Below are 27880 nucleotides of genomic sequence, written 5' to 3'. Positions count from 1 at the left end.
GACGGACGAGCCGGGAGAGCGCCAGGGGGGAGAGCGCCGGAGAAGAGTTGGGGTCGGGGTCGGGGTCTGGGGGCGGCGGGCGGGGGGCGCCGGCGGGCGAGGGCTGCGAGCGTCGGGTCAGGGCGCGCCGGGGAGGTCGGAGAGCGGAGCCGGAGAGCGGCGCGGGGAGCGGGCCGGGGTGGGCGGCCGGGGCGCCCAGGGACGCGCGGGGCGTGGGCGTCAGCGGGGGGCTGCGGGGGCGTCGCGCCGAGCCGCGGGGGCGGGAGACCCGACGGCCGAGCTGAGCCGAGGCCGCTCCCGCCGCGCAGCTACCGGCCCATCGTGGAGTACATCGACGCGCAGTTCGAGGCGTACCTGCAGGAGGAGCTCAAGATCCGGCGCTCGCTCTTCAGCTACCACGACTCCAGGGTCCACGCCTGCCTCTACTTCATCGCCCCCACCGGCCACTCCCTGAAGTCCCTGGACCTGGTCACCATGAAGAAGCTGGACAGCAAGGTACGCCCCGGCCGCCGGCCGCTCGCGGTTCGCATCCGGTCCCGGTCACATCCCCTCTGCCGGGAGGCCCTGGTCTCGGTTCCCCTTTGCATGTCATTCGGTGCAGTTTGTTTGCGGGGCCGTTTCCCGCAGCAGTGGAGGTTCCCCGCGGGGTTGGAGGAAGGTCCAGAGATGCCCCCGACCCCTGCCCCGCACCCACACGCCCGCCGACCCGCACCTTGTTACCACGTGGGCGCTCAGCCCGCGAAGAGCTGTGGGCTCCGGGGCTCCCCGCTGCCGGCGGACTGGCCGGACTCCTCCAGAAAGAGCTGTACCTCCTTAGAGCACACGGAGCCCTTTCCTGCCCCGAAACTCCTCTGTGCATCCTCCGAGCTCCTGCCTGTCCGCCCTCCCCACTTCCTCCAACCCCGTGATGGTCTTTTCTGGTTTACAGAACAGTAGGGTTTAGCGATGTGAGAAAAAGGCTTCAAAACCTCCAAAAACTTCAAAACAAAACAAATAAAACCCATGGTGTTCTTTACCAGGTATATTTAGTTCTTAAATTAGCTCCAGTGGGTGCTCTGAGGAGGGCCGGGGAGTTACATAGTGGAAGCACCTAAAACGTCATAGGAAGGGTTAAATTTAGGGAGATTGAAATATGAAGTCACAATTTATTTTCTTAAAAGCTCTAAATTTCTTTTTTCTTTCTTTTTTTTTTTTTTTTTAAGATTTTTATTTATTAGAAAGTGAGCACCGCACAGGGGGTGCAGAGGGAGAGGGAGAAGCAGTCTCCCTCTAGGAGCAGGGAGCCCTATGCAGGACTTGGTCCTTGGGATCATGACCTGAGCCAAAGGCAGATGCCTAATCCACGGAGCCACCCAGGCGTCCCTTTCTAAATTTCTTTTTTAAAGACCTTTAAAAGTTTGGCTTTAATAATTAGGAAGTTTTGAGTGGGGGGGGGGAAGGTGTTAATTTTTTTAAAAAAACTTAGGTGATGAGGACAGTCCAGCTCCTTCAATTTAAAACTGAATTGCACCCTTGTGTTTTTATGTTTTACTTATTTTTTAAAGATTTTAATTATTTATTTGACAGAGCACACAGCAGGCAGAGCAGCAGCAGAGAGAGAGGGAGAAGCAGACTCCGCACAGAGCAGAGAGCCTGATGTGAGGCTCCATCCCAGAACCCTGAGATCATGACCTAAACCAAAGGCAGAGGCTTAACCCACTGAGCCACCCAGGCGCCCCTGCCATGTGTTTTTAAAAAGTAGTTTCCGTTTGTCACCTGAGCTTTCCACATTAATAACCTCTCCCTTTTACAACATTTTGAAGGAAATGTACTGACAAGTTTGATAAGTTAATGGTCTGTTTTACAATTATTTTGATTTTTCATTTTGAAGTAAATGGAGGACAGGAAGTTCTGAGACCAAAGAACCACATGACCGTGGGAATGACCACAGAAAGAAGTCATGGTGTTTTCTCTTCTAACCTCCTTTTTGAGTTCCATGGAGAGTCTTACCAGCTCCAGAGGGTTTTGTTGGGTGTTATTTTTTGTCTAAACAAACACTGTTGGAAAGATGCTTTCTCTCCAGAGGAACATGATGGAGAACACTCAGGAGACCAGCCTGTCCCCAGGGCCTCTGTCTGAACTCGATGGCAGAGCACCGGCAGAGGCTGACGCAGAGCCAGGCTCCTCGGCCTCCAGCACGAGCAGACACACGGCTTTGCTGAGACAGTCTGGTGGCATGAGGGACCACTGCAGCCGGCGTGTTCTCCTGAGAACAGAGAGAAGCCCTTCTCCGTCGCGTTTCTTTCAGCTGCAGTTAGCCACGGACGGTGGAGGGATCTGGGCCGTGAGGCAGGCTCCCTGTGCTGTCCTGTCCTGGCGGCAGGGCTGGGCGATGGGCAGAGAAGGAGGCTGGTCCGAGGGCTGTGGACCAAGCCCACAGCCAGGAGGATATTAGCAACAGGGTCCTGCTTAGTAGGGTTGAGTTAAAAAGGGAGAGAAAATAAGGCAAAGCAAACCCAGCTGGAAACCAACAAACAAAGTACCCAGAAAGCAGATTAGACGCTTTCCGAGACCGCTGTTGCTGTGGAGCCAGGCCTGCCGGATAGCATCTGCAAATGGTATTTGCAAAAAGGTTTGTTGATAGAAGCAGAGTGAAAAGTTCAGGCTCTTAACTGTATAAATCACAAGTCTGTGATAATTTCAGAAAAGATTTTTAAGCCCTGCCACTGAGGACGATTTCAAATCTAGATTGCTGGATTCATCTACCTACTCTGATCAAGAAACTGTGAAACTCGGCCATTCTGTGTGTGTGATGGTCCCTGAGTGCTAAGCACGTGCAGAGGCGGCCGGGGAGAACAACAGGGCAGTCCTGGCGTCCGACCCACACGTTTCCCCGCCACTAGTGTCTCCCGCAGTCTGGGACTTGCTGGGTGAGCCCAAGCAGGAGGGTCGGACTGGGTGGGGAATTGGGGAAGAGGAGGTTTTTCTCTCCACACGTCTTCTCATGGGGGTGGATCAGGGATTCTCATTTGGCTCTTGGAATAAAGGAAGAAGCAAAGGAAGGCAGATGTGACCAAGAAACCCTTGGGAAAGACCCCCTCATTCTCTTGCTGGGAAGACTTTCTCACCGAGTCTGACCCCCTTCCTCCCGAGTTGGGCGGGGAGCATGACCCCAGGTCCTGGATGTCAGTAGCGTCTCACTGAAAGCTCCGTACCTACCATGGAGTGGAAGACAGTTACTCCTAAAAATGGAATGTAAAAAAATGTGCCTTGTGGACAGTGCTGGGGAAGGTTGGAAGAATGACCGACGTTGGGGTTCGGGGTTTGTGCTGGAGGACGTCCCTGGCTCTCAGCGCTGGGCTTCCTGCCACGGTTGGCAAACTCTGCCTTGTTCCTGGTCTGTGGAGCCCCTATTTGGAAAGTGAGCCTTGTCTTTGGCGCTAGGTCTCGTTCTGGCATGAAGAAGTAACGTGCTAGAAGCCGGTGTTTCAAAAGAATTCGTTGGTGTGATTTTGAAAATTTTAAAAGTAGTTGAAACTGGTTTTGTTGGTGAACATGTTGGTTCTTCACCTCTAGCAGTCATTAGAAGAAAAGAGAGGATGCTACTCTGGGAGAGGGGGCTGCTCCGCTGTTCTAACACAGGCTCGGCTGTCCCACTGTAGGGGCATGAAAAAATCCAGCTCCGGAAGTAGCTGGGAGAGGGCTAAAAGGAGTGGTTGGTTAGTCAAAGAACAGGCTTCTTTGTTACCGCTATTTGTCATAGAGTAACACTTCCTCTACTCGGTAAAAAAAAGGAAAAAAAAAAAAAAACCCACGAGGTAGCACAGAAGAGGAAATTCCAAGTACGCCCTCAGTGCCGGATGGGAGGAAGTACGAGTGCTCCCAGACGGAGCTCCGAGACTATCCCGTATCGTCGTCATGTTGCATCTGGGCAGAAAGTCTGATTCTCCGCCTCGGCTCTGTTTTTTTTAAGTGAAGCTTTACAGTTTTTGTTGTTTATTATGTTTCATTCATTTGTCGTATTTTTCTTCCATGGGAGTCGTGGCAAAGCAGGTGTGTTTGTTTCTCAGGTGAACATTATTCCGATCATTGCAAAAGCCGACACCATCGCCAAGAACGAGCTGCACAAATTCAAGAGTAAGATCATGAGTGAGCTCGTCAGCAACGGGGTCCAGATATACCAGTTCCCCACGGATGAGGAGACGGTGGCAGAGATCAACGCGACCATGAGCGTAAGTCCTTGGCTGCGGAACGGCTCCCCGTAATGTCCCGGAAGCTTTTCTTGGTGGCAGTGCCGTAGGGTGACTAGAACCCGGGGCCGGGAATCTCATGCGTCCATGTGGCCCAGCCTGGCACTCTGGCAGGGCCCTTAGCCACCTGTTCCCCAGGTCCCCGTCCGTCAGCGGGGGAAGCCAGGCAAGCCGAGCTCCACTTTCCTTCCCACTCGGGCAGGTGGGGTCCTACGGCGGATCCCACGGGAAGGGCCTGCCCGCCCAGCGCCACCTCACGCAGAGCAGCTTAGAGCACGCAGATCTCTGCTCGTTTCTGGCATTGCTGGCAGAACTACGTCCACCCGCCTCATTCCGGTTCTGCGACGGGTTCCTGCCTTTCCTCCCTGATTCTCCTACCTTTCCTGCCCGCGGCTGAGCTGGCGGTTGAGGTGTGAGTTCTTCACCTCACAGGCAGGGTGCTCGGGAGAGAAACGACTGGAGAAAGCTTCAGCAGGTCTCAGGTGTGTCTGCGACACGGTGTCTCGTGGTGAGCCTCCGTGCTGCCCGCAGAGAGCCGAGTCTCTCCCGCTGCCTCTTCTGGAGCCCACAGCCGTGGCTCATCTCGCGGCCACGGTTACTACACATTTATTTTTTCTTTTAGGACTGCGTAACTTCTGTAGGAGTCGTGTTCTTGCACATAGTAAATGCCCAGTGATGGTTTTTGGAATTCTTAAAATTGTAGGTTAGATTCAGTAAAATGTAATTAGAAGCTATTAAGTAAGTTGCCTTTCCCTGGATACATGTTTAAAAATGATCCAAAAGTATGCTAGTGGCAGCAGAAGTCAGTCTAGATCTTTACATCGTGGTAGGTTGAATTATGTTCTACTTCCTTAGATCTGGTCATGAAAAGTGTCTAATGTCATTAAATGCACTAAAGACACTTTTTAAAAAAATTAACAGCCTTATAATGAGAGGTAATTGATATACTGTACAATTTACCCATTTAAAGCATGCAATTCAGTGGCTTTTAGTATTTTCAGAGTGGTACAACCATCGCCACCATCAGTTTAGAACATTTTCATCACCCCAAAGAAGAAATTGTGTACCTTTTAGCCAGCAGCCCTCTAGGCATCCCAGCCCTAGGCACCCACACTCTGCTTGCTTATCTCTTACATTTGCCCGTGCTAGACCTTCCCGCCGTCCACCTGGAGAGGTAGATGACTTGGGCAAAGCTAGGAGCAGCCCTGAGACTTCAGCCCTGGCCTCGCATCTGTGTTGTCTGCCGTCATAATTTAGGAGAACAGGGTTAGTCCACAGACCTCCCTCTTTTTTCATCAGTTCAGCTCACAGACTCTTCTGGATACTGCTGTTACCGTTCAGGGAGGAATTTCTTCCTTAAGTTACTGCCGAGGTGACCAGGACTTTGGAAGCCAGTGCAGCTCCTGCCCTCTCCGGGCTGCTGTGTGGATTTCAAATGTCGGAGCTCAGGAAAGTGAAGGGAGCCCGGCCCCACTCTGCTCCAGTCTGGTTGCCCTCTGAGTTGTAAAACCCACGGCGGTGGCCATGCTCCTGGGGTCAGGATAGTAAAGGCTCTGGAACTCCTGGAAACTGGAGATGCTTCCTGGGGAGATGGCCTGAGGGGCTGTGAAAGGAAGGCCATCCTAAGGGAGCGTGACTGTCCCTATTGGGAAGACGGAGCTGAAGCGAGCCGGGGAAGGGCAGTGAGGGGTTGGCCATCGGGACCGCGTTGTAGCAAGCACAGGGTGCAGGAGCCCGTTCCCGTCCCGGTGGACCAGAGTCCGTGTCCGTGCCCTTGGCAGAGCTGCGGCAGAGCCGCCCCTGAGCAGGACGGAAGCGGGCAGCGTGTCGGTGTCTCCGTGCCCGGAGCCCTGCGGTCGTGGGCACCTAGAGCTGCGGAATGATCGCCGCCTCCGGTGTTCTTGACATCCGTGGAGCATTTGCCGCGCGGCAGCTGCTAGTCCGGCGGCTGGGAGCTGTTCCCGCTGCCTCGTGTTGGGAGGAGGCTCCAGCCCGGGCCATCTCGGGCCCTGCGGCCGCTGAACCACGAGCTGGTGTTACCCATCGTCGTGGGAAGTTCGCCCCGAGCCCCTCTGCTGCGGGGCGGCGGCCTGGGAGGTCAGTGCAGGAGTCAGGAGCGAGTGTCCTCTCATGTTCTCTGTCCCCCTCCCCATCCTTTTAAATCATTTTGGATGGTCGTGCCCCTGGATTTGCGTTAAATTCTCAGAAAGAAAATAGCCTTGGATCTTGGCTCTCCAACTAATGGAGATGACGGTCCCAGATGAACCTTGTTGTTCCACAAGAAACTGTCTTTTTAGGCTCCCCATTGCAGTGTGCCCCGCTGGTACAGTCCGTAGACCATACCGCTCCGGATCTCGAGGTCATGGGTTCGAGCCCCACACTTAGGTTCTCCTTTGCAAACGTGGCAGTCTCCGGTTAGGTGTAGGAAGCTGCTGCTTATCAATTAGTAATTCAACGTAAGGACTTTTAAAAGAGGTGCAAACAATTTGGGGTGATGAAATCTCACAAGATGGGTAAGAAACACATTTCTTTGGCGGTTGCTTTTGTCGCTCAGGGTGAGCGGAGAAAGCAGTTTTCTTGGGTCGTTACCCCAAAATGTTGGTCAGAAGGGCCCTGTTGCTCCGCAGCTCCAGGGAGCACGTCACAGTTCCAGACTCAGTCTGAGAAAGAGGATGTGCTTCCTCCCTACAGAGCGTGGGATGAACCAGAAAGTAGAAGTATCTTGAGCATCAGTGAAATCCCACTTGGGCAGCCGGGCTCAGGGTTGTGCCCTCTATGGGAGAGGGTTGGGCTTGGAAATGTGCTTGTCTTTCTCAGCTTGTCTGCAGTAGACGGGCAGCGGCTCAAGGAGCTCGCGATAATCGGTCTCAGGACAGCCGTGTCAGATGTTCGAGCTCTGGCATGCTCGTAGGGAAGAGGTGGGTTTACTGACGACCCCTCATCCTGCCCCAGCGCCCGGGAGAGGCAGAGCCACTGCATGAGTCAACGGGGGGGCAGTCTGGTATCTTGAACGCCACCTCTGCTTGAGAGGAGTCTGGGCTGCAAGCCTTAGGCCAGTAATTTGGGCTAAAACGTATTTCTGACGTGAAATTTGCGCAGTGGCCATCTAAAGCCGTGCTGTTCAGTAGAAATACGAGTCACACAAGTAATTTAACACTTTCCAGTCATCACATTTAAAAAGGTAAAAGGGGGGTGGGGTGCCTGGCTGGCTCAGTCTGTTTAGCATTGGATTCTTGGATTCCGCTCAGGTCACGATCTCAGGGTCATGAGATCGAGCCCCATGTCCAGCTCTGTGCTCAGTGTAGAGTCTGCTTGGAATTCTGTCCCCTTCCTGTCCTTCCCCCTCTGCTCATGTGCCGTCTCTCTCTCTCTCTCAAAATAAATAAAATCTTTTTTAGAAATGTGGCAGAGGGGTGCCTGGGTGGCTCAGTGGGTTAAAGCCTCTGCCTTCGGCTCAGGTCATGATCCCGGGGTCCTGGGATAGAGCCCCGTGTCGGGCTCTCTGCTCAGCAGGGAGCCTGCTTCCTCCTCTCTCTCTGCTTGTCTCTCTGCCTACTTGTGATCTCTGTCTGTCAAATAAATAAAATCTTTTAAAAAAATAATGTGGCAGAAGTGGCATTATAAAAAAGAAAGTAAAAGGAAAGGTGGAATTAATTTAAAAGCTTAACTGACTATATTCAAAATATTATCATTTCAACTTATAATCAATATAAAAATTAATGAGATACTTTCACAATAAGTCTTTGACATCCAATGTATATTTTATAATTACAGCACATTCCAATTTGGATGAATACTCAAGTTGTTCCTAACGTACTCCAAAGTTTTTCAATATGAAATAAGTCCCAAAAAGATAATTTTCATCTGTGTTTGCATCCACATCAAGCAGACAGGTTCTTTTTTTAGAAGATTTGAGTTTGAAGCAAAAAAAAGACAAGAAGTGATGTCCCCAAACAATAGAATTTTATTTAATGGAAAAAATTTTATCTTCCATTTTAAATTAAATGTAAATTAATAAAAAGTCAAGTAAAACTTGTGTCTTAACCCCCCAAGCCCCATTTCGGATGCCCAGGGGCCACAGTGTTCACGGCTGTGGTCTGGTGCGGTCCGTGTCCGCAGCTTCCTGTGTGGGGCAGAGACTCCTCCCGCTGCCCTCGAAGCTGGCTCCTGTCACCTGTTCCCGATCCCGGATCCCGTGGTAGAAAGGATGGGGACGCGCAGCCCAGGCCACCGACCTGCAGAGCACCCCCACCCCCCACCCCCCCGCCCCGGGCCCTGTGGCAGGGGACGGGTGAGGCCTGCGGCAGGGGCTGGTGCTGGAGAAGGTGACTCATCTCTGGGCTTGTGTCCCTTCCCAGGTCCATCTCCCGTTCGCAGTGGTTGGCAGCACGGAAGAGGTGAAGATCGGCAACAAGATGGCCAAGGCCAGGCAGTACCCCTGGGGTGTGGTGCAGGGTAGGTGCATGTTACGGGGAGGGGCGTCTTCCCGTTTCAGCCCTGCGGCGACTGTCCCCATCTTCCCCTCCCTGCCGTGTTTGGGGGGTGCTCGGCTGCAGGAGGGCGGGAGGGGGCGGCAGGGCTGTGCAGGAGGCAGTTGTCAAGCGAGGAAGCAAGACATGGTGGCCCCGTGGGTGGCCCGTGGGGAGAAGGGACCTCGCGCCCCTGAGGCAGCCCCTCAAGAGTGTGGGCTTGTGTGGCTGCATCATCGTATGTTCCTAGTAGGAGAGAGATCTGCCCCAGCAATTTCACCCCTTTCTCCCTCTTTCAGCAGCCAAGTGTAAGAAAACGACTAAACGCTTCTTGTCAACGAGAGGGTACTTGTTTCTCTATTATCTCTGGAAAACTTGTCTCCCAGTGAAGCGTTACCTGACTGCATATCGGAGAACTTTGAGGCTGTCTGACCTGTGCTTGGCACTGCGGGACATGCCCACAGTCTCTGACCTAAGGGAGCTTCCCATAGGTCGCTTTGTTGGGCAAGGACTGTGTTCGCTGCCCTCGTGCCTTTTGGAGGAAGATGCCCAGTGCTAGAGGTCAAGTACAATCACTGCGGAAGGTTCCTTCACTGGTTTAAGCCCTGTCGGTCCTCCTTTTCTGTTGTTCTGAATAAAGGCCATAAATCTGAGGAGTGAGACAAGATTACACCTTTGGGATCCCTAGGAAAATGACAATTTTTATGAGTCTTACCCGTTTTCTCTACAATAAAACTTTTCCTAGTGTTGATAAAAATTAACGAAGTGGTATGTAAAAACTGCCTTGGATTCCTCCTGGGGCCACGGAGGGGTAGAAATGACCTGGCTTTGCAGCCAGATGTTGGGGTGTTTGAATGTAGACCTGCTACCTCTCAGGTCAGCGTGTCTAGCTCAGCCTTGCTTCTGCATCTGCAAGACGAGAGTCACGACGCCTGCTGGGCAGGATTATCCTGAAGGGTAAAGACCGTATCTGTAAGGTCCGTCCCCCGGGCCAGGCCCCAGGGCTCACCGTGGTCATCGGTATTGCGGCCCGCACCGTTAGCCGCGTGTCCTCGCAGGTGTGAGGCAAACCCCGCAGGGGGTCTGCAGCTGGCCTTGAGACCAGGGGTTTCAGGAGCCAAGGTGGTAAACCTCTGGAGAGCGTCACTTTGGATTTTCAGGGACGTCACTGCTCACAGCCACCCCCACCTTGCCGTGTCTTGCAGTTGAGAACGAAAACCACTGTGACTTCGTGAAGCTGCGGGAGATGCTGATCCGCGTGAACATGGAGGACCTGCGGGAGCAGACTCACACCCGCCATTACGAGCTGTATCGGCGCTGCAAGCTTGAGGAGATGGGCTTCAAGGACACGGACCCCGACAGCAAGCCGTTCAGGTATGAACACGCCCCGCAGCAGCCGGCCGTTCAGGTATGAACACGCCCCGCAGCCCGCTCCCAGTGGCTGGAGTGGCGTGTTGGCGCATCACGGAAATGCTAACTGGAGTAGGGCTCCTGGTGGCTCAGTTAGTTCGATGCCGATCCTTGGTTCCGGCTCAGGTCATGATCTCCGGGTTGTGGGATTGAGCTCTGAGCTCCGCGGTGGGCTCCGTGCTCAGTGGGAAGTCCGCTTCAGGGTCTCGCCGTCTGTCCTTCCCCCTGCAGGGGCGTGTGTGTGAGCACACACACACACACACACGCACGCACGCACGCTTACTCACTTGAGCTCTCAAATAAATAATCTTAAAAAAAAAAAAAAAGATACCGGTGACAGAGGGACCTGGTGGGGACACGTTAGCAGCGTAATAGCCAGGCACTGTGATCCGCGCGTCACTGGCATGACCTCAGCTGACGCACGTCGTCGGTGTCATTATCCTCCGTTTTACGGGTCGGCACGTTAAGGCACTGAGAGTGTAAACCACCTGCCCAGGGCACTGTGGGGGGCGTGAGCCCCGGCTCTGGACCGCCCCCTCCCGGAGGACGGAGCCCGGCCCAGGCCGCTCACTGCAGCGTTCTGCGCTGGGGCTGCCTGCGGGGTCTCCCTCCCCAGGGCTCTTCTGCCCTCGGTGGCTCAGTGGCAGCCACTCCTGAGGACGAGAGGGAGTAACTTCCAGAAGCCGTCTTGTGTGTCTTCCCATGTCATCAATGGGTGGAGATGAAGGGAGGCACGACGTGAAGGGGAGAGTATCAAAGTCATTGTGGAATTAGCGGCCCAGAAAGGCCCCGTCCAGGTCAGGACCGGGTGGTGGGGCGGGCTGGCAGGGTTGAGTACGTTGGCAGCGGAGTGGTGATGGCGGTGGGGGGGGGGGGGGGCAGATTCGCCGCCTCTGATAGCCTTGTCCGTCCTGGCCCGCACGACACCTTGGTGGGGATTTCAGGTGAGGAGACGCTGTGAGGTGTGTCGGCACAGGTTAGGGCTGCAGTTCCTTGGAAAAGACCGTTTCCTCTCCTGCGAGCCCACCAGGAGGCCGGGTTGCTGGGCGGTCCGGCCGGGCTTCTGCAAGGCCTGGCAGAGCTGGGTCGCTGTCGCCTCCCCGCCTTGCGGGGCTCCGAGTGGTGGCAGATGTCATCCAGGCCTTCTGACCCGCAGACTAAGCTTCACCCCTGCATCTCCCGCTCCCCATTTGCTTCCATTTCTTCTGGCCTGAGGTTTCCTCGTTTTGCTTGGGCGTCTCACTGTGCTCTCACTGCATTTATTTTTTCATTGACGTATAATTGACATCCGATATTCTATGGATTGCAGATGTACGACTTAGCGGTGAGTTCTGTACAGTGCTCAGCGCTCCCCAGGAGAAGTGTGGCCACCAGCAGCGTGACTGCAGTATCACTGACTGTATTCCGTCTCCATGACTGATTTATTTTACCGCTGGTACAAGCCTGACCCGCCCCTGTCTTCCTTTATTTATAAGGAATAATCGCCCCAGTCCCCCAACCACCAGTTTGTTCTTTGTATTTAAGAGTCTGGTTGGTTTTTGTTACTTTGTAAATTCATTTGCTTTTTTTTTTAGATTTTTAAATTCACTTAGAGCAGAGGGAAAGGCAGAGAGAATCTCAAGCAGAGAGTGAGATGGAACCCGGTGGAGCCCGACTTGGAACCCGATCCCACGAGCTGGGATCATGACCTGAGCCAAAACCATGAGTGGGACGCTTAACCGCCTGAGCCACCCACGTGCCCCATTTATCCCTTCTGTTTTTTAGATTCCCCATGTAAGTGAAACCATACGGCATTTGTCTTTCTCTCTCTGCCTTATTTCACTTAGCGTAATCTCTTCTAGGTCCATCCGTCTTGTCAGAGACAGCAAGACCTCATTCTTTCTTCATAGCTGGTTACTACTCCACTGTGGGTATATGCCACGTTTTCCCTGGCCACACACTTACTGATGGATGCTTAGGTGGTTCCCTATCCTGGCTGTTGTAAATAAAGTTCAAAAAACATAAGGTGCGGGCGCCTGGGTGGCTCAGTGGGTTAAGCCGCTGCCTTCGGCTCAGGTCATGATCTCAGGGTCCTGGGATCGAGTCCCGCATGGGGCTCTCTGCTCAGCAGGGAGCCTGCTTCCCTCTCTCTCTCTCTCTCTGCCTGCCTCTCCGTGTACTTGTGATCTTTCTCTGTCAAATAAATAAAATCTTTTAAAAAAAAACAAACCATAAGATGCATAGATCTTCTCAAACGAATAGTTTTGTTTTCTTTGGGTTAATACCCAGTAGAAGAATTGTTAGATTATACAGTATTTCTAATTTTGTAGGAACCTCCACACTTTTCCAGAGTGGCTGCCCCAGCTTACATTTCCACCAATAGCATGTGGAGGTTCTCTTTTCTCCACGTCGCCACAAACACGTTATTTCCTGACTTTGTGATACTAGCTATTCGAAAAGGCATGAGGTGTATCTCACTGTGGTTTTGGTTTGCATTTCCCTGATGCCGAGTGATGTGGAGCATCTTTTCATGTGTCTGTTGGCCATCTGGATGTCTTCCTTGGAAAAATGTCTGTTCAGATCCTCTGCCCATTTTTCAATTGGATTTTTTTTGGTGTTGAGTTGTGCGAGTTCTGTATATAGTTTGGTTATTAACCCCTTATCCGCCACTTCACTAGCAAATATCTTCTGCCACCCAGTACATTGACTTTTAGTTCTATTGGTGGTTTCCTTTGCTTTGCAAAAGCTTTTTAGTTTGATGTAGCCCCAGTACTGTTTATTTCCCTTGCCTGAGGAGACATGTCTAGAAAGAAAAAACAAAGCTGGAGGTATCACAGTCCCAGATTTCAAGATAGACTACAGAGCTGTAGTAACCAACACACTGGCATGAAAAAAAGACACATCGATCAGCGGGACAGGATAGAGATCCCAGAAAAACTCAGACTTATGTGGTCAGTTACTTTATGACCAAGGAGGCAGGAATATGTGATGGGAAAAGAGTCTCTAACGAATGGTATTGGGGAAACTGGACGGCCACAGGCAAGAGAATGAAACCGGACCGCGCTCTAACAGCACACACAGAAATAACTCAAAATGGATTAAAGGCCTAAATGTGAAACCCAGAACCATAAGCTCCTTGAAGAGACCACAGGCGGTTTCTCTCCCACTGGCCGTAGCAACATTCTGTAGCTCGGTCTCCTCAGGCAGGGAAAACAAAAGCAAAAATAAAGTATTAGGGGACTGAGGTTTCCTTTTTGATAATAAAATGGGGGAGTATATATTATAAATACACATCCAAACTTTGACTCTTTTCCCTATATAAAAAAAAAAAAAGTAGACAAAAGTAGACCTTTCAAACCTCTTGCCGTCCCTTTGGTTACTGGGAACACTGGAAGTGTTTCGTCCCAGGAATCCACTCGCTTACGCTCCGGGTGTCCATGTCGGTGCGAGCGAAGACGCCGGAGCATGAGAGCCGGCTTTGAGCAGAGAGGAAAGCGGAATCGACCGGGTTTCCCGTTTCCGGAGAAGCACTGCTGGGAAAAGGGCTCACACTTCCCCTCCGAGGAGCCTCCGGCTTCCCGGGCACTTGCCGGGCACTTGCCGGTGAGCCTGGGACCGCACTGCAGGGGCGGGGGTTGCGGTGAGGGGACCCCGGGAAAGATGCCGCAGTTCAGGAGAAGCAAAAGCTGCGGCTGGTCGAGTGGCTCCCGGAACGTCCTCTTCCGAGCGCTCACTCTGGACGCCCTTAGATCTTTTTCCCGCGGGAATTTTGGGTGCACCGAGGGGGGTGAGTGTGATTCTCAAAGCGGAGGGTTTCCGCAGGTGCGCGATGGAGCCCGTCCCTCCCTTCCCGCATCCCGTGTCTCTCTCGGTCCTCCAAGCCCCTCTTGCATTTTCAAAGCAGACAATGACCTCTAAAGCCAAGGCTGGGAAGGGGCCGCGTCCCCCGAGTACACTGCGCGGTGAGAGACAGAAGCCGGAGCCGGGGGAGCCCAGTAGCCGGCTGCGGGAAAGCCTGGGGAGGACATCGGCGGCCGCAAAGCTGAGGCCGTCCCTGCCTGTGTCCTTGAACCTGATCTCCCTGTCTGTCCACCTGTGTACCTGTGCGGGTGGCAGCCTGCTGTCCCCTGGGCCCAGCTTGGCCACCTGCTGCCCTGCAGTCAGCCCAGCCAGAGCAGCGCGCCGCCTCTGGGCCCGTCTCCCTTCCCTGGACCGCAGTGGGGGGGATTAGGACCTAAGTGGGGTCTGGACCCCTCTTGTTCCTGCTTCTCTTCTCCTGAGACGTCCCTGCCCAAACTGCCCCTTCTCATCTCAGAATACCACCTCTTCCTGACTCTGTCAGCTCACAGAAAGAGCCTTGTTCTCTCAAGAGATCTCTCGAGAGATCACAGAGTTTTCAGGTTCGTGAGACCCATTTGTTTTGGGGGGAACACGGAGACTTGGTTCCCCAGCTGTGCGGTGTAGTGGGCGGGGCTCCAGCGTGAGCGGCTCTGCTGGGGGACCGCACGGACGACTACAGGCTGTAGCCGAGTGTCTTCATCCAGGAGACGGGACGTGGGTAGCAATACCCGCCGGTCCGGGTTCTTGTGAGCATTGATGGGTTCTCGCGTGTAAACGCTTCACGAACGCTGGTGACGTGCCGTTCTCTGGCACGGCCTGCGCCAGGTCGTTCCTGGGGGTCGGAGCAGAGAGAGGACTGTGCTGCGGGAGCTACCAGAGGGAAGTCGGGACTGAGCTACCCGTGCTCAGCTCTGCTTTCCCTCGACCTCCGTGAGCAGCACCCACCTCTGCTTGGGGCTGTTGAGGAAACGAGAAGAGGGCAGCGTGCCGGCCGGCTCAGCCCGAGGAGCGCGGGACTCGTCATCTCAGGGTTGTGAGTTCGAGCCCCACATTAGGTGTAGAGAGGACTTAAAAATAAAATCTTAACTATAAAAGTGAGAAAGTGAGAAGGTAGAATCTGTGGTTTCAGTCCGGCTTAAAACTGCTTGAAAAAATTGCTTATTACTTATTGAGAAAAGGGTGTTAATAACTACAATTAAAAATTAAGTCGAGGGGCGCCTGGGTGGCTCAGTGGGTTAAAGCCTCTGCCTTCGGCTCAGGTCACGATCTCAGGGTCCTGGGATCGAACCTCACATCGGGCTCTCTGCTCAGCGGGGAGCCTGCTTCCTCCTCTCTGTCTCTTCCTGCCGCTCTGCCTCCTTGTGATCTCTGTCTGTCAAATAAATAAATAAATAAATCTTTAAAAAAAGAAAAAAGAAATTAAGTCGAAGAGCTAAAAACGGCCAGAGACGTCATCCAGTGGGTATCTGTGAGTGGATGACACAGAACTGGTTCCTTCCCAACTGGTTTGTACTGACCTAAAGCATTAGTGAGGGCTTCTGGTGTCTCATAACTCCACTGGCAGAGGCTTCTGGGGACGGTGACCCCATGAATGTGAATGTGTGGTGGTTCCAGGTCATTCGCAGGATTCCACTGGGGTTGTGACTCCTTGGAATTCAGGCTTAAGGTTTCCTAAGTGTTGCTCATCATTTCCAGGGTCAGTGTTCGGAGGCTGGTTCGTGTCCTAGGACACAGTGATGGCACGAGTGGCATTTGTCGAGCGCACTTCCCTGTTCCAACCCGGATGCCAAGACTGTGGCTGGGTCTCCACGGCCGAGGCCCTCCAACTGGCCGCAGCGTTGCCTGATCGCCTTTTTCTAGGACACAGGCTTTTTGACTTTGGGTGGCAGCCTTCACTGTAAAACGTGTTCTCTGTATTGTGATCCGGTCTGCAAATTTTGAAGTACATCTGTTCTTAGTGCTTGCCCTGCACTCTGGTATTTTCTGTTCTATTCTGTTAAACTTTTTCATTGAGCATACTGGTTAAGACTGTTGTTTGGGTCATGACCCCTAGTTTGAAATGTATCTCCAGAAACTGGAGCATGGGTAGGTTTTGGCTGGGACCGGATGAGGCAGAGTCATCGTGAGGGCTCTCATACCCTAGGTAGGTAGCTGTGGGTTACTTGAAGAAGTTTCCACGATTAAACAGATTTGGGGAGCTCTAAGCAAATAAACAGGTGCTTGTACGTAAGGACTTTTAGAGCATTTAAGACAAGCGGTTGTTGGTGGACGAGTTTTATCAAGTCACCTGGAAGCATTTTAAAAATACAGATGATGTCGTGTTCCCCTGACATCCTGAATTAGCCCCTCCAGGATTGGGGTTAGGAAACGGTTCAGGAAAGTCCAACAAAACGGGCCCAGGTGATCCTGATGGGCTCCCGTGCTTGGGGGACATGCGCGTTGTGACTCTGCAACAGGAGACCTCACAGAGCATTTTCCCTGGACTCTGTTGCCTCGGGAAGCCCTCTTCTGAAGATCCCTTGAAACCCAGTGATCTCTGAACACATGTGGGAAGTATTTCTGTAAAATGTGTTCCACTCCTCGTTAGGAAGAAGTGGGCACTTACATTCATTATCGTAAAGTTATAAAAGTTTCCCTCAAACTTTTGTACCAGAGGCAGGTCCTCTTCTGCCCTTGGGAACTCTGATCCAAGTAAAGGTGACCAAGAGTTCATGGGTGCCAACAAGCAGAATCCAATTCATGAATTAGTTCTGAGAGTACACTTCCATATCTTAAATTTCAAGTGCAAATACTGCTACTAACATTAACCACGTCCACACTGGCCAAAGTTGTTTTTGTTTCCAAAGATAACATGCAAGCGAAACGTGCCTCTGGGAACTCATAAAGTACTTGATTGTTCCTTAACAGTAGTGTTGACACTCGTGAGGGCAGGAGCACTTTTAAAAATTATTTATTCATTTATTTATTTGGGGGAAAGAGTGTGCGGAGCGAGAGGAAGGGAAGCAGGCTCCGCGCCCAGTGCAGAGCCTGACTCGGGGCCCGATGACCTGAGCCCAGGTCACGAGTGAGACACCCCACTGACCGAGCCCCCCCAGATGCCCCAGGAGAACTTACTTTTAATCAACCAATAAAAGTGTTGGTCAGAGAATTACAGGCAATCCCGATCGATGCACGTTCCGGTTGTCCGTCTGCGCGCCTCCCTGGCCCTCACCTGGGCGTCCTTTTCCTCCTGTGAGAGGACGAGTGTGGACGCAGGAGGCTCCGCGCGGCGGCCGGGGCTGTCCGGGGCTGTCCACGGCGCTCGCCACGCGGAGTCCGCAGCCGGGAGGCACTCAGTCCGCAGGTAAGGGGGTCATCCTGCGGCGCTGTGTTCCTGTGACAAGGCTGGCTGTGGGGCAGCAGCAGGGGCCTAGTGGGAACAGCACCTCACCAGACTCAGTGCTGGTGTGGGGACGGGGGCGTTTCCTTAACTCGTGTCCCCAGAAGCGCCTTTCCCGGCAGCGTATCTGCTCTGACGGACAGATAGAGCCGAGTCTGGCATTCAGTTCAAAATACTGGGCTCAAAGTTCTGTAGCTCGTCAGGAGGAGGGTGAGGCTTCAGATAAAAATAAAACTCCTGCCCGCTTGGTTTACCGTTGGTAATGGGACTTGAAAAGTAGCAGTTTTTCTGTAACATCTGTAGATAGACGGTTGTCTCTTTAGGTGGGTCACGGCATCGTTTTCTGAATTGGGGAGTGGAGGGGCGTGCATGGGAGGAGGGAGGTGTTTGCCCCTGGTGGGGTGTCCAGTGCTGTCCCCGCTTGGCCCCCATGTCACTCCCATGATCCTGTCCCGAGGAGGTAAGTGCCGCCGTATCCGCCTCTTACAGACGACATTGAGGCCTAGGGACGGTGCCCTTCCCCGAACCGGCCGCTGAGCTGCTGCCGCCCGAGTCCAGACCCTGCTGAGGGGTTCCTGTGCCGGTGCGTGCTCTCCGCCGTGCTATGTGGCCTTCATGCCCTAAAACTCTGCCTCTTGCTTGGTGCCTGCCTTATTGGCTGATCTGGGAGCTACGGGCCAGCCCAGCCCAGGCGTCGCCTCTGCGAAGACACTCGGGGAACGTGGCCAGAGAGTCACCCATGGAGAGCCCGATCGCGCCGCTGACTCGGCTCCGGTTCTCTGTGGGCTTGTCTTTGTCCTCACTGCGTGACTTAAAAGATTTTATTTATTTATTTGACAGACAGAGGTCACAAGTAGGCAGAGAGGCAGGCACAGAGAGAGGAAGAAGCAGGCTCCCTGCTGAGCAGAGAGCCTGATGCGGGGCTCAATCCCAGGACCCTGAGATCATGACCTGAGCCGAAGGCAGAGGCTTAACCCACTGAGCCACCAGGCGCCCCTGCCTCATCTCTTTTTTGGGAAGCAACGAGTAGGAATTACATGAGCTGAAATATCCTGTTCAACTTCACAACATTGTCCTTGGTTTGTGGCTTTTGAACAGTCTCCAGGAGACCTACGAAGCGAAAAGGAACGAATTTCTGGGAGAACTTCAGAAGAAAGAAGAAGAGATGAGGCAGATGTTTGTAATGAGAGTGAAGGAGAAGGAAGCGGAACTTAAAGAGGCAGAGAAAGAGGTAAGCCGCCTGTGTCCTTCGGGGAGGGCACAGGTCAGCAAGGTGTGTGACAGGCACGTCCCGGTGTGCAGAACTCCGTGCGCTCCTGCGTGCTCTCCGCATGTGTCTTAGCGCACGAACAGCAGACGGACGTGGCAAGGATGTGCCGGTCAGGTATTCTTAGCCCCATTTCCCAGATGATAAAACCGAGGCCTGGAGGTTAGATGATCTCTGCAGTCACATAACCTAGTATGTAGCGCAGCTGAAACTAGAACTAGACCTTAGGTCTCGAGGTGAGGTCCCGTGTTCTCTGTACCTCTGTATTTTCTCAGTTTTAAGTCTTGCAACGGAAGAGTTGGGATTCTGGGACCATTATTACAGTCTGTCCGCCAACCCGGTGAGCCAAGCCGTGGAGGGGCCCTGGGGCGCCCGCTGCTGGGTGACGGGTCTGGCTGTGGGCCTCTTCTGGAGGGGCTCACACTCGCTGCTCCAGGGCCTCGAGACTCCGTGTCATTGCCTGTGACCAGGCCCCGCTAACCGCCTCCTGGAAGTCCGCACAGATTCCCGCTGTGGCACACATCGCACCGAGACGGGGGCGGGCGGGGGGAGACGGTAATCTCCCTGAATCCGAGGGCCCATCACGAGCATCTCGGGCTTGTACATTTCCGAACTGCACGGTTTCCTCATCGTTCCTTTAAAGTGATCTTGATCAAGACAACTGAACTTCAGTGGCTGTTTAAGGAGCTAAGCCCTCGGTATAGTTTTGCTGCCCAGCAAACTTGATCCTGGCTTATTGTTGGCCATAGGTACAAAGTGGAAGCCGGAGAGAAAGCTGGAGTCACCCAGTAAGAGCTTTTCTCTTTCTTCTTTCTGTCCTCCCTTCGTCCTCGCTTTTGTTTCTGCCTCGTGATGATTTTCTAAATTCGATTTATGCCAGAAACCTCCCAACAGATTCTTACTATTCCAGTAGCCTGTAGTGTCTGTATCACTGTGTGTGTCTGTAGTGAGTGAGTGTATGTTACACACTGTGAAAAAGGACCAGAAATCCAGAAGGACTCTTACCACTTGGGTAAATGGCTAGTTTGGAGCGCGGATAATTTTTTTCTTCTTTATGCTTCTTGCAATGACCATGTATTTTATTATCAGTAAGAATGAACAGGATTCCCGTCAGTGTGCTGGCGTCCAAGTCCGAAGGGTGCGTCGCCGGGCTTGGGGGCCGCTCTCGGCCCCCCACCCCGGCCCCCCACCATCGCAGGTGCAGCAACACGGAGCGGCGGTTGTTTTTGCACAGACGCACGTGGCCTCCAGCAGTGCCGTCACTCCCTCACCCGGCTCGCCCCCTCTTTCCCTCTCCAGCTCCACGAGAAGTTTGACCTCCTGAAGCGGACCCACCAGGAAGAGAAGAAGAAGGTGGAGGACAAGAAGAAGGAGCTGGAGGAGGAGGTGAGCAACTTCCAGAAGAAGAAGACGGCGGCTCAGCTCCTGCAGTCGCAGACGCAGCAGGCGGGGGCGCAGCAAACCAAGAAGGACAAGGACAAGAAAAAGTAAGCGGGTGTCCCCCACGCTCCGGGTGTCCCCCACGCTCCGGGTGTCCCCCACGCTCCGGGTGTCCCCCACGCTCCGGGCCTCCTAACCATTTATTCCTCTTGCATGTTTCCGCTTTCCCCGTTGACAGACTGGAAGCTGGTCTGTGACCAGAAAGATAAAAGCAAGTCTGTTCTCTGCAGTGCAGGGGAGATGGTACAGGTTTCTAGCGTGTGCGTAAAGGGTGCGCAGACTAACGTATAAAACCGGACCGCGCGGCACGCCGTCGGGGTGGAGGCCCCTGCCGTCCTGCGGCGTCTAATGCACCAGCGCTAGGACTGGAGAAGACGGTCCGTTTCTCTTCAGTGCTCTCTGGAGACCGTCCTCGAGACTCGATGAGGGCGTCCTGGACGGACGGTGGCGAAGGTCGTTCTGTTCTGTGTGGCGCGGCCAGATACGCCAGGCACCGAAGGTCTTGTTTCCGAAGGGGAAGACCGGGACAGCCGGCTAGGGGCCGCCGCGTTTTCCCCTAAGTGCGACCGGTGAACTGTGGGTCCGTCCACCTTCCCGTCCAGACGCCCCGCGCCCCCATCCTCGAAGCACAGGAAAGAGTATCTGAGACACAGCCTGGATTTCCCGTGCCCCCGGGTCGGGGCCTCTCTGGGTCGCTGCTTCCCGCCGCAGCGGCAGCGGCGGCCGCCTGGGTCCCGCGGGGGGGTGCGGGCCGGCCTCGGCCTCTTGCGCCGGCCCGTCCGCACCAGCGCGGGGCATCCCGGGTCGCGGCCGGCGTGGCAGGCGCAGGGGCAGGACGGGTCTCCCGGGTCAGCCAGCCCAGGGCGCCGCCGTCCCGCGTCTGCTGAGCGGGTGGGGCTCTCGGGGCCGCGACGGGGCCGCCGCGACGGGGTTCTTAGTCTTGACCCTGGGGGCCAGGTTCCCGGTTCTAGGGGACGCGCTGGGAGCGAGCGCGGGGGAGCTGCGGGGCGGGCAGAGGCCGGGGCCGGGCTGGGCCTGGCCGCGGGGTGCGCGCCCCGACGGGCGTCGTCCAGTGTCCCGATGCTCTCGCCCCGCGACCGCGCGCACCGCACACGCGGCCTCCGGGACGCGGAGCCGCGGGACACGCGTGCAGAGGCCGAAGAAGGAAGCGCGTTCCCTGGGCGACGGCCCGGCGTGGGCGAAGCGCGCTGCGAGCTTAACAGTCGGTCCAGACGCGAGTGAGGGAGCCCCGGGGCCGGACCGGGTCAGGCCGGACCGAGTCAGGCCGGACGGAGCCTGAGCGGAACCGCTGCCGGCACCGCGACCCCGTCCGGGACTGTGCGCGCTGGGAGCCGCGGCCACTCGCGGGGACGGTCCGTGCGGCCGGGACGCGGCTCCTCCAGTGCGGCCGGCCGGGAAGTCGCGGGGCCTCAGTCCCCTGCTGACCCGAACTCGCCCGGGATCAAGTGTGTGCGTGTGTGCGTGTGTGTGTGAATGTGAGTGGGTGCACGCACGTGTGGGCGCACATCCGTAGGTACGGATGAAACAGCTGCCGACTCACGGCTTAGGAGACCCAGAGTCAAGTTTTTCTTACCCCGAAGCACTCGGGTGCGTGAAGGTCCACGTTTTCTAAAATCTTTTTAAAAGACCAGCAGCGCTCCGAGGAGATGCCCCGCGCCCTGGACGTGCCTTGAAGCCACACAAGCCACACGAGCTGCTCAGCACTGTGCCTCCGTTGGACAACAGTCTGTGTAGGGACAGACTTCCCGGGGAGGGAGGTTTCTCCTTGCCCTTTCGATCATTTTAGGTTATTTTCATCCCAACCTCGGGCCTTAGCGTTGTAAAATGCCTTTCAAGTTCACACAAAATATGTGTAAATTCTATTTTAGCCTTATTTATACATTCCCTTGTGTTAGTGCTAGAATTAGACTTCGTTTGGTGCACAGCAGTGAGCAGATTTCATACCTGAGAATGGCACATACTTTTGGCTAGGTTCTTAACCTTTTCTACAACTTCCCCATGTGAAGCCAAAGGCAGCTGCTGGTCGGAGGCCTGGGTGTGGAGGTGAGGGGACCCCCACCTCGCGCCTGAGGGCCCCGGGGGCTGGACAGGACACAGGAAGATGGTCACCGGAGCAGCACTTGGAGACAAATGGGAGACTGCGTGTTCTCACGTGGCCGGAGGCGATCCCGGGGTCCCCTGTGTGCCCCTTCAGAGCTAGCTTTGTTGCGGGGAGAAAACTGTTCTAGAAAGAGATGCACACTTATTTACTCGCTATGCTTCCACCTTGAAAATTAACTTCGTGTTTCTAATAGTTTCAAATTCTGTTTTGCTCTTCTGGGGATACGCCCCCTTTTAACGTACATAAGGTTTTATACTTCTTGGCCTGTGGTGGCTCGAGAGTCCACATTTCCTAAGGTGACAGGCAGAGTAGAGCCGACCGGGGGCACCTCCTGCCCTCCCCAGCCGGCGCCAGGGTGAGGCCTTCAGCGGACCGCGTTCCTCCTTTTGGAAAACTCGGCACCACTGCCGTTGCCGGGAGGCCTGGGTGGTGACGTTTCATCCACCCGGAAAGAAGGTTTTAAAATCCATCATTTACAAACGGTCGCTGGCATCCGAGAACGACAGGTTCCGCAGCCGTCCGCTCCTCTGTTGTAGAGAAAGTTTATTTTCCCTCCTCGCTAAGGAACGAGGTTGCATGTTTCGGACGCGCCTGCGGGGAGGCCTGCGGCTCTCGGGGACGGTGTCGCGCTCTGCCCCCAGCGCTGTGGACACCACCACCCAGTGCCGGTCCTGCTTCTCCTTCCCGAGTGCATGCGTGGCCCGTCCCCGTCCCCTGCACGCCAGTCCCCGAGTCAACGGCTCAGAGACGGTGCTGCAGATTTATTCTCTGACTCCAACCGCCCAGACACGGAACGATGCGCTTCTCTTCAGCGCCGAGGGGAAGCCGAATTAGTGGATAACGTTCTGTGTTATTTGAGAAAAAGAAAACCTTCCATATAATATGGAGTGGTTTCAAGAAGTCAGTCCTAAAGTCTTAATTACATGCAAATGGAAACTAACTGTGTGTTCTTTAATTCAGTATTAAAATGTTGCTTTTGCTTGTCCTGTAGAATAGCTTCTTCCGATGCGTGGTTTTAATTTCTGTCAGTTCCATAATCATTGCATGAGCATTCACCATCACCGAATGCTGGTGCTGGCGCTCCTAATTTTCCTTTCTTTTTTATTTATTATTATTTCTAACTTTTTTGTTTTGTTTTTTAACTTGCAGTGCAAGCTTCACATAAAGCCTGGCAAGCCAAGGACGGTCCCGCATTCACCTGCTTTTGCAGTAATATTGTATCTCTGCCATGTGTGTCCTTTTGTTTTATTTCGTTATTTTTTTTTACCCTTCCCCAGACACCAGTAACTATTAACTCATTTTGCTGAATGTTGTTGGGTAGCGGAAAATGACAGAACAAGAGAATGACACCAAAAGCTGTGTGCCGCTGGACTCTGTTTCTGGAAAGTCAATGATTTGCCTTTTATGCCTGTTCCGAGCAGCGGGAAGCATGCCTGTTGCTTGTGTGCCGCTTGGGACCGGGGGCCGGCGGGTTGCTGGCTCCGTGTACGTCTGTCGGGAGAACTCGTCACCGCCTCAGCAGCCGAGCGCTCGTCCCGATGCCCGTGACGGCCGTTTGCTCTTCTCTATTCCTCACCCCCGGTGGCAGGAGCCCACCACCCACTCTGCCCCTCCTCCGTCCCCGCCCCAGCCGAGGTGGCCTCCTGTGCAGGTGGAACAGGGGCCGGCTGTCAGGACTGTCACTCCTGCGTGGGATTCTCCTTATTACGATAACATTGTTGGACCCGTGCTGGGGGTCTCTTCAGACCATCCCCTCTTATGGCTTTAAACACGTGTCCAATCCCCCCCTCTCCAGTCTTGGCCAAGTTGGACCGCAATGAGAAAGCCCATTGTGTTCCCTTTTATCAGCACGACCTTGAACCTGTCCCCGTGGGGGATCTGCAGGGTCAGGTAGTGGAACGTGGCCAGAAGCTGCGTCCACGGGAGGACGAGCTCCCACGGCCTCCTGCGCTCGCAGCAAGCGGCGCTCGCCCTGTCCGTGGCGGGGCCGGCTCAGGGCTCGGTGCTGGCTGCTGATCACGCTGGGCCCTCGTCGGGGACAAGGCAGGTAGGAAGTCTGTGACCAGCTGGTGTCCTCTGCAGCCCCACTTCTGGGGGCCTCGCCCATTCCTGGGGGCAGAGAAAGAAGGGCCAGAAGGGCTGGGGTTTCAGGTCCGGCTGTCCCAAGGGTCTCCTCCCCCTGTCTCGGCGCTGCGGCGCGCCCGTGGCCGTGGCCGCAAGGGTCAGGGCCGCCCAGGAAGGCCACGCAGACCCCAGACCACACTCGGAGGGAGGGGGTGTGTGTCCCCGCCTGTACCGCCCCTTCGGGGGCTTGTCCCTTGTCCTCCCGGCCTGCCCTGCTGCTGACAGCCCCGGGGGCTGCGGGTCCTCGCCCGCGGCCGCTGCCCTGAGCCACCCCCGCTTCCTCCGGCCCCCGCCGGCCACACGCGGCGTGAAGGGGACAGACACGCTGGGACCCCCGGACCCGCACGCACCCTCTGTGGTTTTTGTCACAAGCCTCTGGTTGATTCCAGCAGTTTCGTTCCTTGTCTTCATGCTTAAGCACACGCTCGGGGCAAGGAAGTGAGCGTCTCCCCGGACCCAGGTCCGCCCTTAGCCGAAGTCCGGATTCGGTTCCGCTGAAGGCCGACCGGGCCAGGCTCGGAGCCGCGGGCTGGGACCGCGATGGCGGCGCGAAGGCCCCGGGGGGAGCCCCGGCCTCGTCCCGTCGTCGTGCTTGTCGCGCGCCCGGCCACTGGGCACGTCCGCTCCCGCGAGGCTGACCGGGCCGTGGCCGCGCCGAGGCCTGACGCCTGTGTCGTGTGCGCTCCGGCTGCTGCTTGTGTGTGAGCTGTCTGTGCCTTCTAACAAAACAGCTTCTCGGTTCCGCAGTGGTCCCCGCAAAATGACCGTTTTTAATGCAGTGCTAAAGCCTTTCTCGAAAGGGAGCCTCGCTGCGACTTTGATCCCAAGATTGTTGACGGATTGATCCCCCCAAAGAAAATTGTCACAACAAAATAAACCACATGGAGAGTCAGGGAATAAAAAGTCAAAAGAAAGTTCTAGAAGCTCGCTCTCCCCTTTTTTTTTTTTTTAAACAGCGTTGCTTCTGAACTCTCTGCCCCGCGCCCTGGCCCTGTTGGGTTGGTGTTGCTGCCCTTCTCTTCTCTTTGTGTCTGTGCCTTTCTTCACAGTAGTCCTTGGCTCTGCACGGAATAAATGATACCCTCAAAGCTAATTGGATGTGCTTTCACCTTTGCATGTAAGTACAGTACTAAGAAAACTTGGAGAACTTTCTGACTTTTTGAAATTAGAGAAACAAACGGGATAGATGCCCCCCCCCCCCTTCTGGAGGGAACGGGGGAGGGAAGGTTAGAGTAGCCTTTGTTTATGACGAGAAAAAGGAAACACTAAATATATTTAAAATAGCCACATGTGTACCTTCCCCACAGTAAATACAAATTTGGCTTTCCCTTGATGCCATGTGGAAGTCAGAAGTTCCTGTTCCAGGCTGCGTTTCGCACCTGTGGGCATCCCTGGACATTCCAGAAGGTCCTCGGTTCTGACTGTGGAGTAAAACTAGAATAAGAAATGACCACCTTCCTTTGGAGAAAACCAAGAGGGAAATATTTTTTATGTTAGGTTGCTTAATGTTTTGAAGATCTCGGTTTGATGGTCTTTCCCTCCCGCTGACCGCTGGCCGTGAACACACCTTTTTTTCGGCTAGACAGCTCTAGCTGGCCTCTCCCTGTATCTTCTGCTCAGCCACAATGACCATTGCTTTTGGATTTTAGGTCCGTGTAATGGTTGTACGTGCCGTAGAATGATGGAAAAGCACGAGAATTTTCTGGCAGTTAGGGACTTTGTTTTCCCAGCTTAGGCTCCTCATTAATTGGTCAGAGTTTTGTCCAGAAAGGGCATCTCAACCAGGGGAACATTGAAGGTCACACTGGGCACAGGTTCCTTATTGTCTTCCTTCTCTGCTTTGTAATCTCACCAGCAATAACACTTACTCTGCATTCTCGTGCACCTCAAATGGACGGACTGGGTTTCTTCACTTTCTGACATAGTGTTGCACACACACACTGTTGAATCTGGGTTTCAGCTGTTACCGACCCGTGTCCTACTGTGTCTCGTGTGGTCCTTCCAAACCCGTCCTTTTAGATCTCTCTGCTTTGCCGTTTGCAAGTGTCTGAAATCGTCAAGTCTCAGCTTCCAGAAAGTCTTGGTTCCACTGACAGGGTCCATATGCGATGAGTTTTTAGTGGAAACTGTAACCTACGAAGTCTAGATTTATGTAGGTCTGAGGGAATTTTTTAAATAAACGAAAAGCTGTGAACAGCATTAGAACTTTGTCTATTTCTTAATTTTAAAATATGCTGATATGCCTTAAATTGTAGTTGTAGGTCACTGTCATTTTGCTGTTTGAAAATAACCAGTGTGTTTCTAGAAGTGTTGTGTAACCTACTTTTGGTGTTAATGCAGAATTGTTTTATGTGTAAGCTGCATGTTAGACACTTGTCTTTTTTAAAAACGAAAATAATTGTATTGATATGAAGTATACCACTTTTTAAGTACGAAAGTAGTCACGTAGCAACCATGCTCAGTAATTTGGCGTCTGTTAAGGTAGGAGCATAATGATGGGCAGGTAATCTATGCATTTATCACTAGTGCCAAGACACAATGTGGGCGAAAATATATTTTTACCCAAACAACGTGTGCCCTTTTGTGAGTTCTTTCAGTCCGTGTTTGCTGTGCGCATGTACACACGACTCTCGTATTGGATAAAAGCAAAGGGAATGGAGTCTCGTGCGTTCCTGCCTTGTCTGCTGGTTTCAGACGCTCCCGTCGGGGCAGCAGCACCTTCTCCGAGATCATTGCCTGTGGTGTCCTGTCCCTCACGTGTGGCCGCTGCCTCCCCCTCCCCCATCCCCTTCTGTCCGCACGGCTGTCCCCGGCCCCTGCCCGGCCCCTGGTGTCGGCGCCGCCGGGGCTGCTCCCAGAAGTGAGCCCAGCTGTCGTGGAGAAGCCCCCGCTCCCCCTTTTTTCCAGCTTTTAAGAATCAAATTTGAATCTGAATCTTTCTCTTTTCTCTTCTGTAGCTTCTTCTTTATGTAACCATCCTGTTGACAAGCCCTCCTCTCTCCTAATGGACAGAGAGCATTAGCCGAGCAGGAGCTGTCTGTTCACGTGTCGGGGAAGAGTTACCTCATTTCCACCGTCGCTTCCTGTTCTTTTAAAGTCCGGGTCAAACACGCGTCGCTGTTTGTACTTGTCCATGTCTGTTTACCAACCACTGCCCGCGGTGCTTTCCAAAGGGACTTGTCACTACCCGAAACGGTAATACTTAATCACACTCACAAGGAGATTGAGTGGAAAAGAGAACGTGGGCCAAGACCCCAGGTAGCCGTGTGTTGGGACCCTGTCGCGTAGCTGTCCTGTTCTTGAAGCTGCCGAGCTGAGAACTCACGGACTGAAGACGGCACGTACCCTACCCTGGGCTGGGCAGCACCTCCAGGGCCCACAAACTCGATCTCATGTTAACTCCAGACCTCTCTGTCCCGTGAGCGACCTTCTGAACAGCCCCATCGGGACCCTCGGCCACCAATCAGGCCATAAGAGCTGGGCAACATCCTCTTTGCTTTTGTTAGTTTTTATGGGTTGTTTTGGTGTTTGGGATTTTTTTTTTCAACTTTTGATATTGCATGAACAGAGATGGCTACAATTTTTTTATTTGGAGTGTTCTATTGATGCAATGTTTTTATT

The 27880-nt window shown here is 54.0% G+C and overlaps 1 protein-coding gene across 8 annotated transcripts in view; it reads left to right on the top strand.

The window, feature by feature from the left end:
• Window positions 1–27880, top strand: part of SEPTIN11 (septin 11) — an 88769-nt gene that overhangs the window by 60720 nt on the left and 169 nt on the right. For 2 of the 8 annotated variants that reach the window (XM_059158513.1, XM_059158115.1), the window contains exons 4-10: window positions 309–495; window positions 4050–4211; window positions 8588–8684; window positions 9904–10072; window positions 18405–18537; window positions 19873–20060; window positions 25309–26829. In XM_059158513.1, coding sequence (XP_059014496.1) covers window positions 309–495; window positions 4050–4211; window positions 8588–8684; window positions 9904–10072; window positions 18405–18537; window positions 19873–20060; window positions 25309–25333 — 961 coding nt within the window. In that variant the 3' untranslated portion in view covers window positions 25334–26829. Of the gene's footprint in view, window positions 1–308; window positions 496–4049; window positions 4212–8587; window positions 8685–9903; window positions 10073–18404; window positions 18538–19872; window positions 20061–20191; window positions 23129–23284; window positions 26830–27216; window positions 27878–27880 lie in introns of those variants that run through there. The other 6 variants (XR_009350044.1, XM_059158183.1, XM_059158404.1 and 3 more) reach the window with 6 other exon arrangements.

This window comes from Mustela lutreola, chromosome 1 (genome assembly GCF_030435805.1).
Source record: "Mustela lutreola isolate mMusLut2 chromosome 1, mMusLut2.pri, whole genome shotgun sequence".
In the NCBI taxonomy this organism is placed as follows: domain Eukaryota; kingdom Metazoa; phylum Chordata; class Mammalia; order Carnivora; family Mustelidae; genus Mustela; species Mustela lutreola.
The sequence above is the reverse complement of the archived record's forward strand: the minus strand, read 5'-3'. Positions and strand labels throughout refer to the sequence as shown.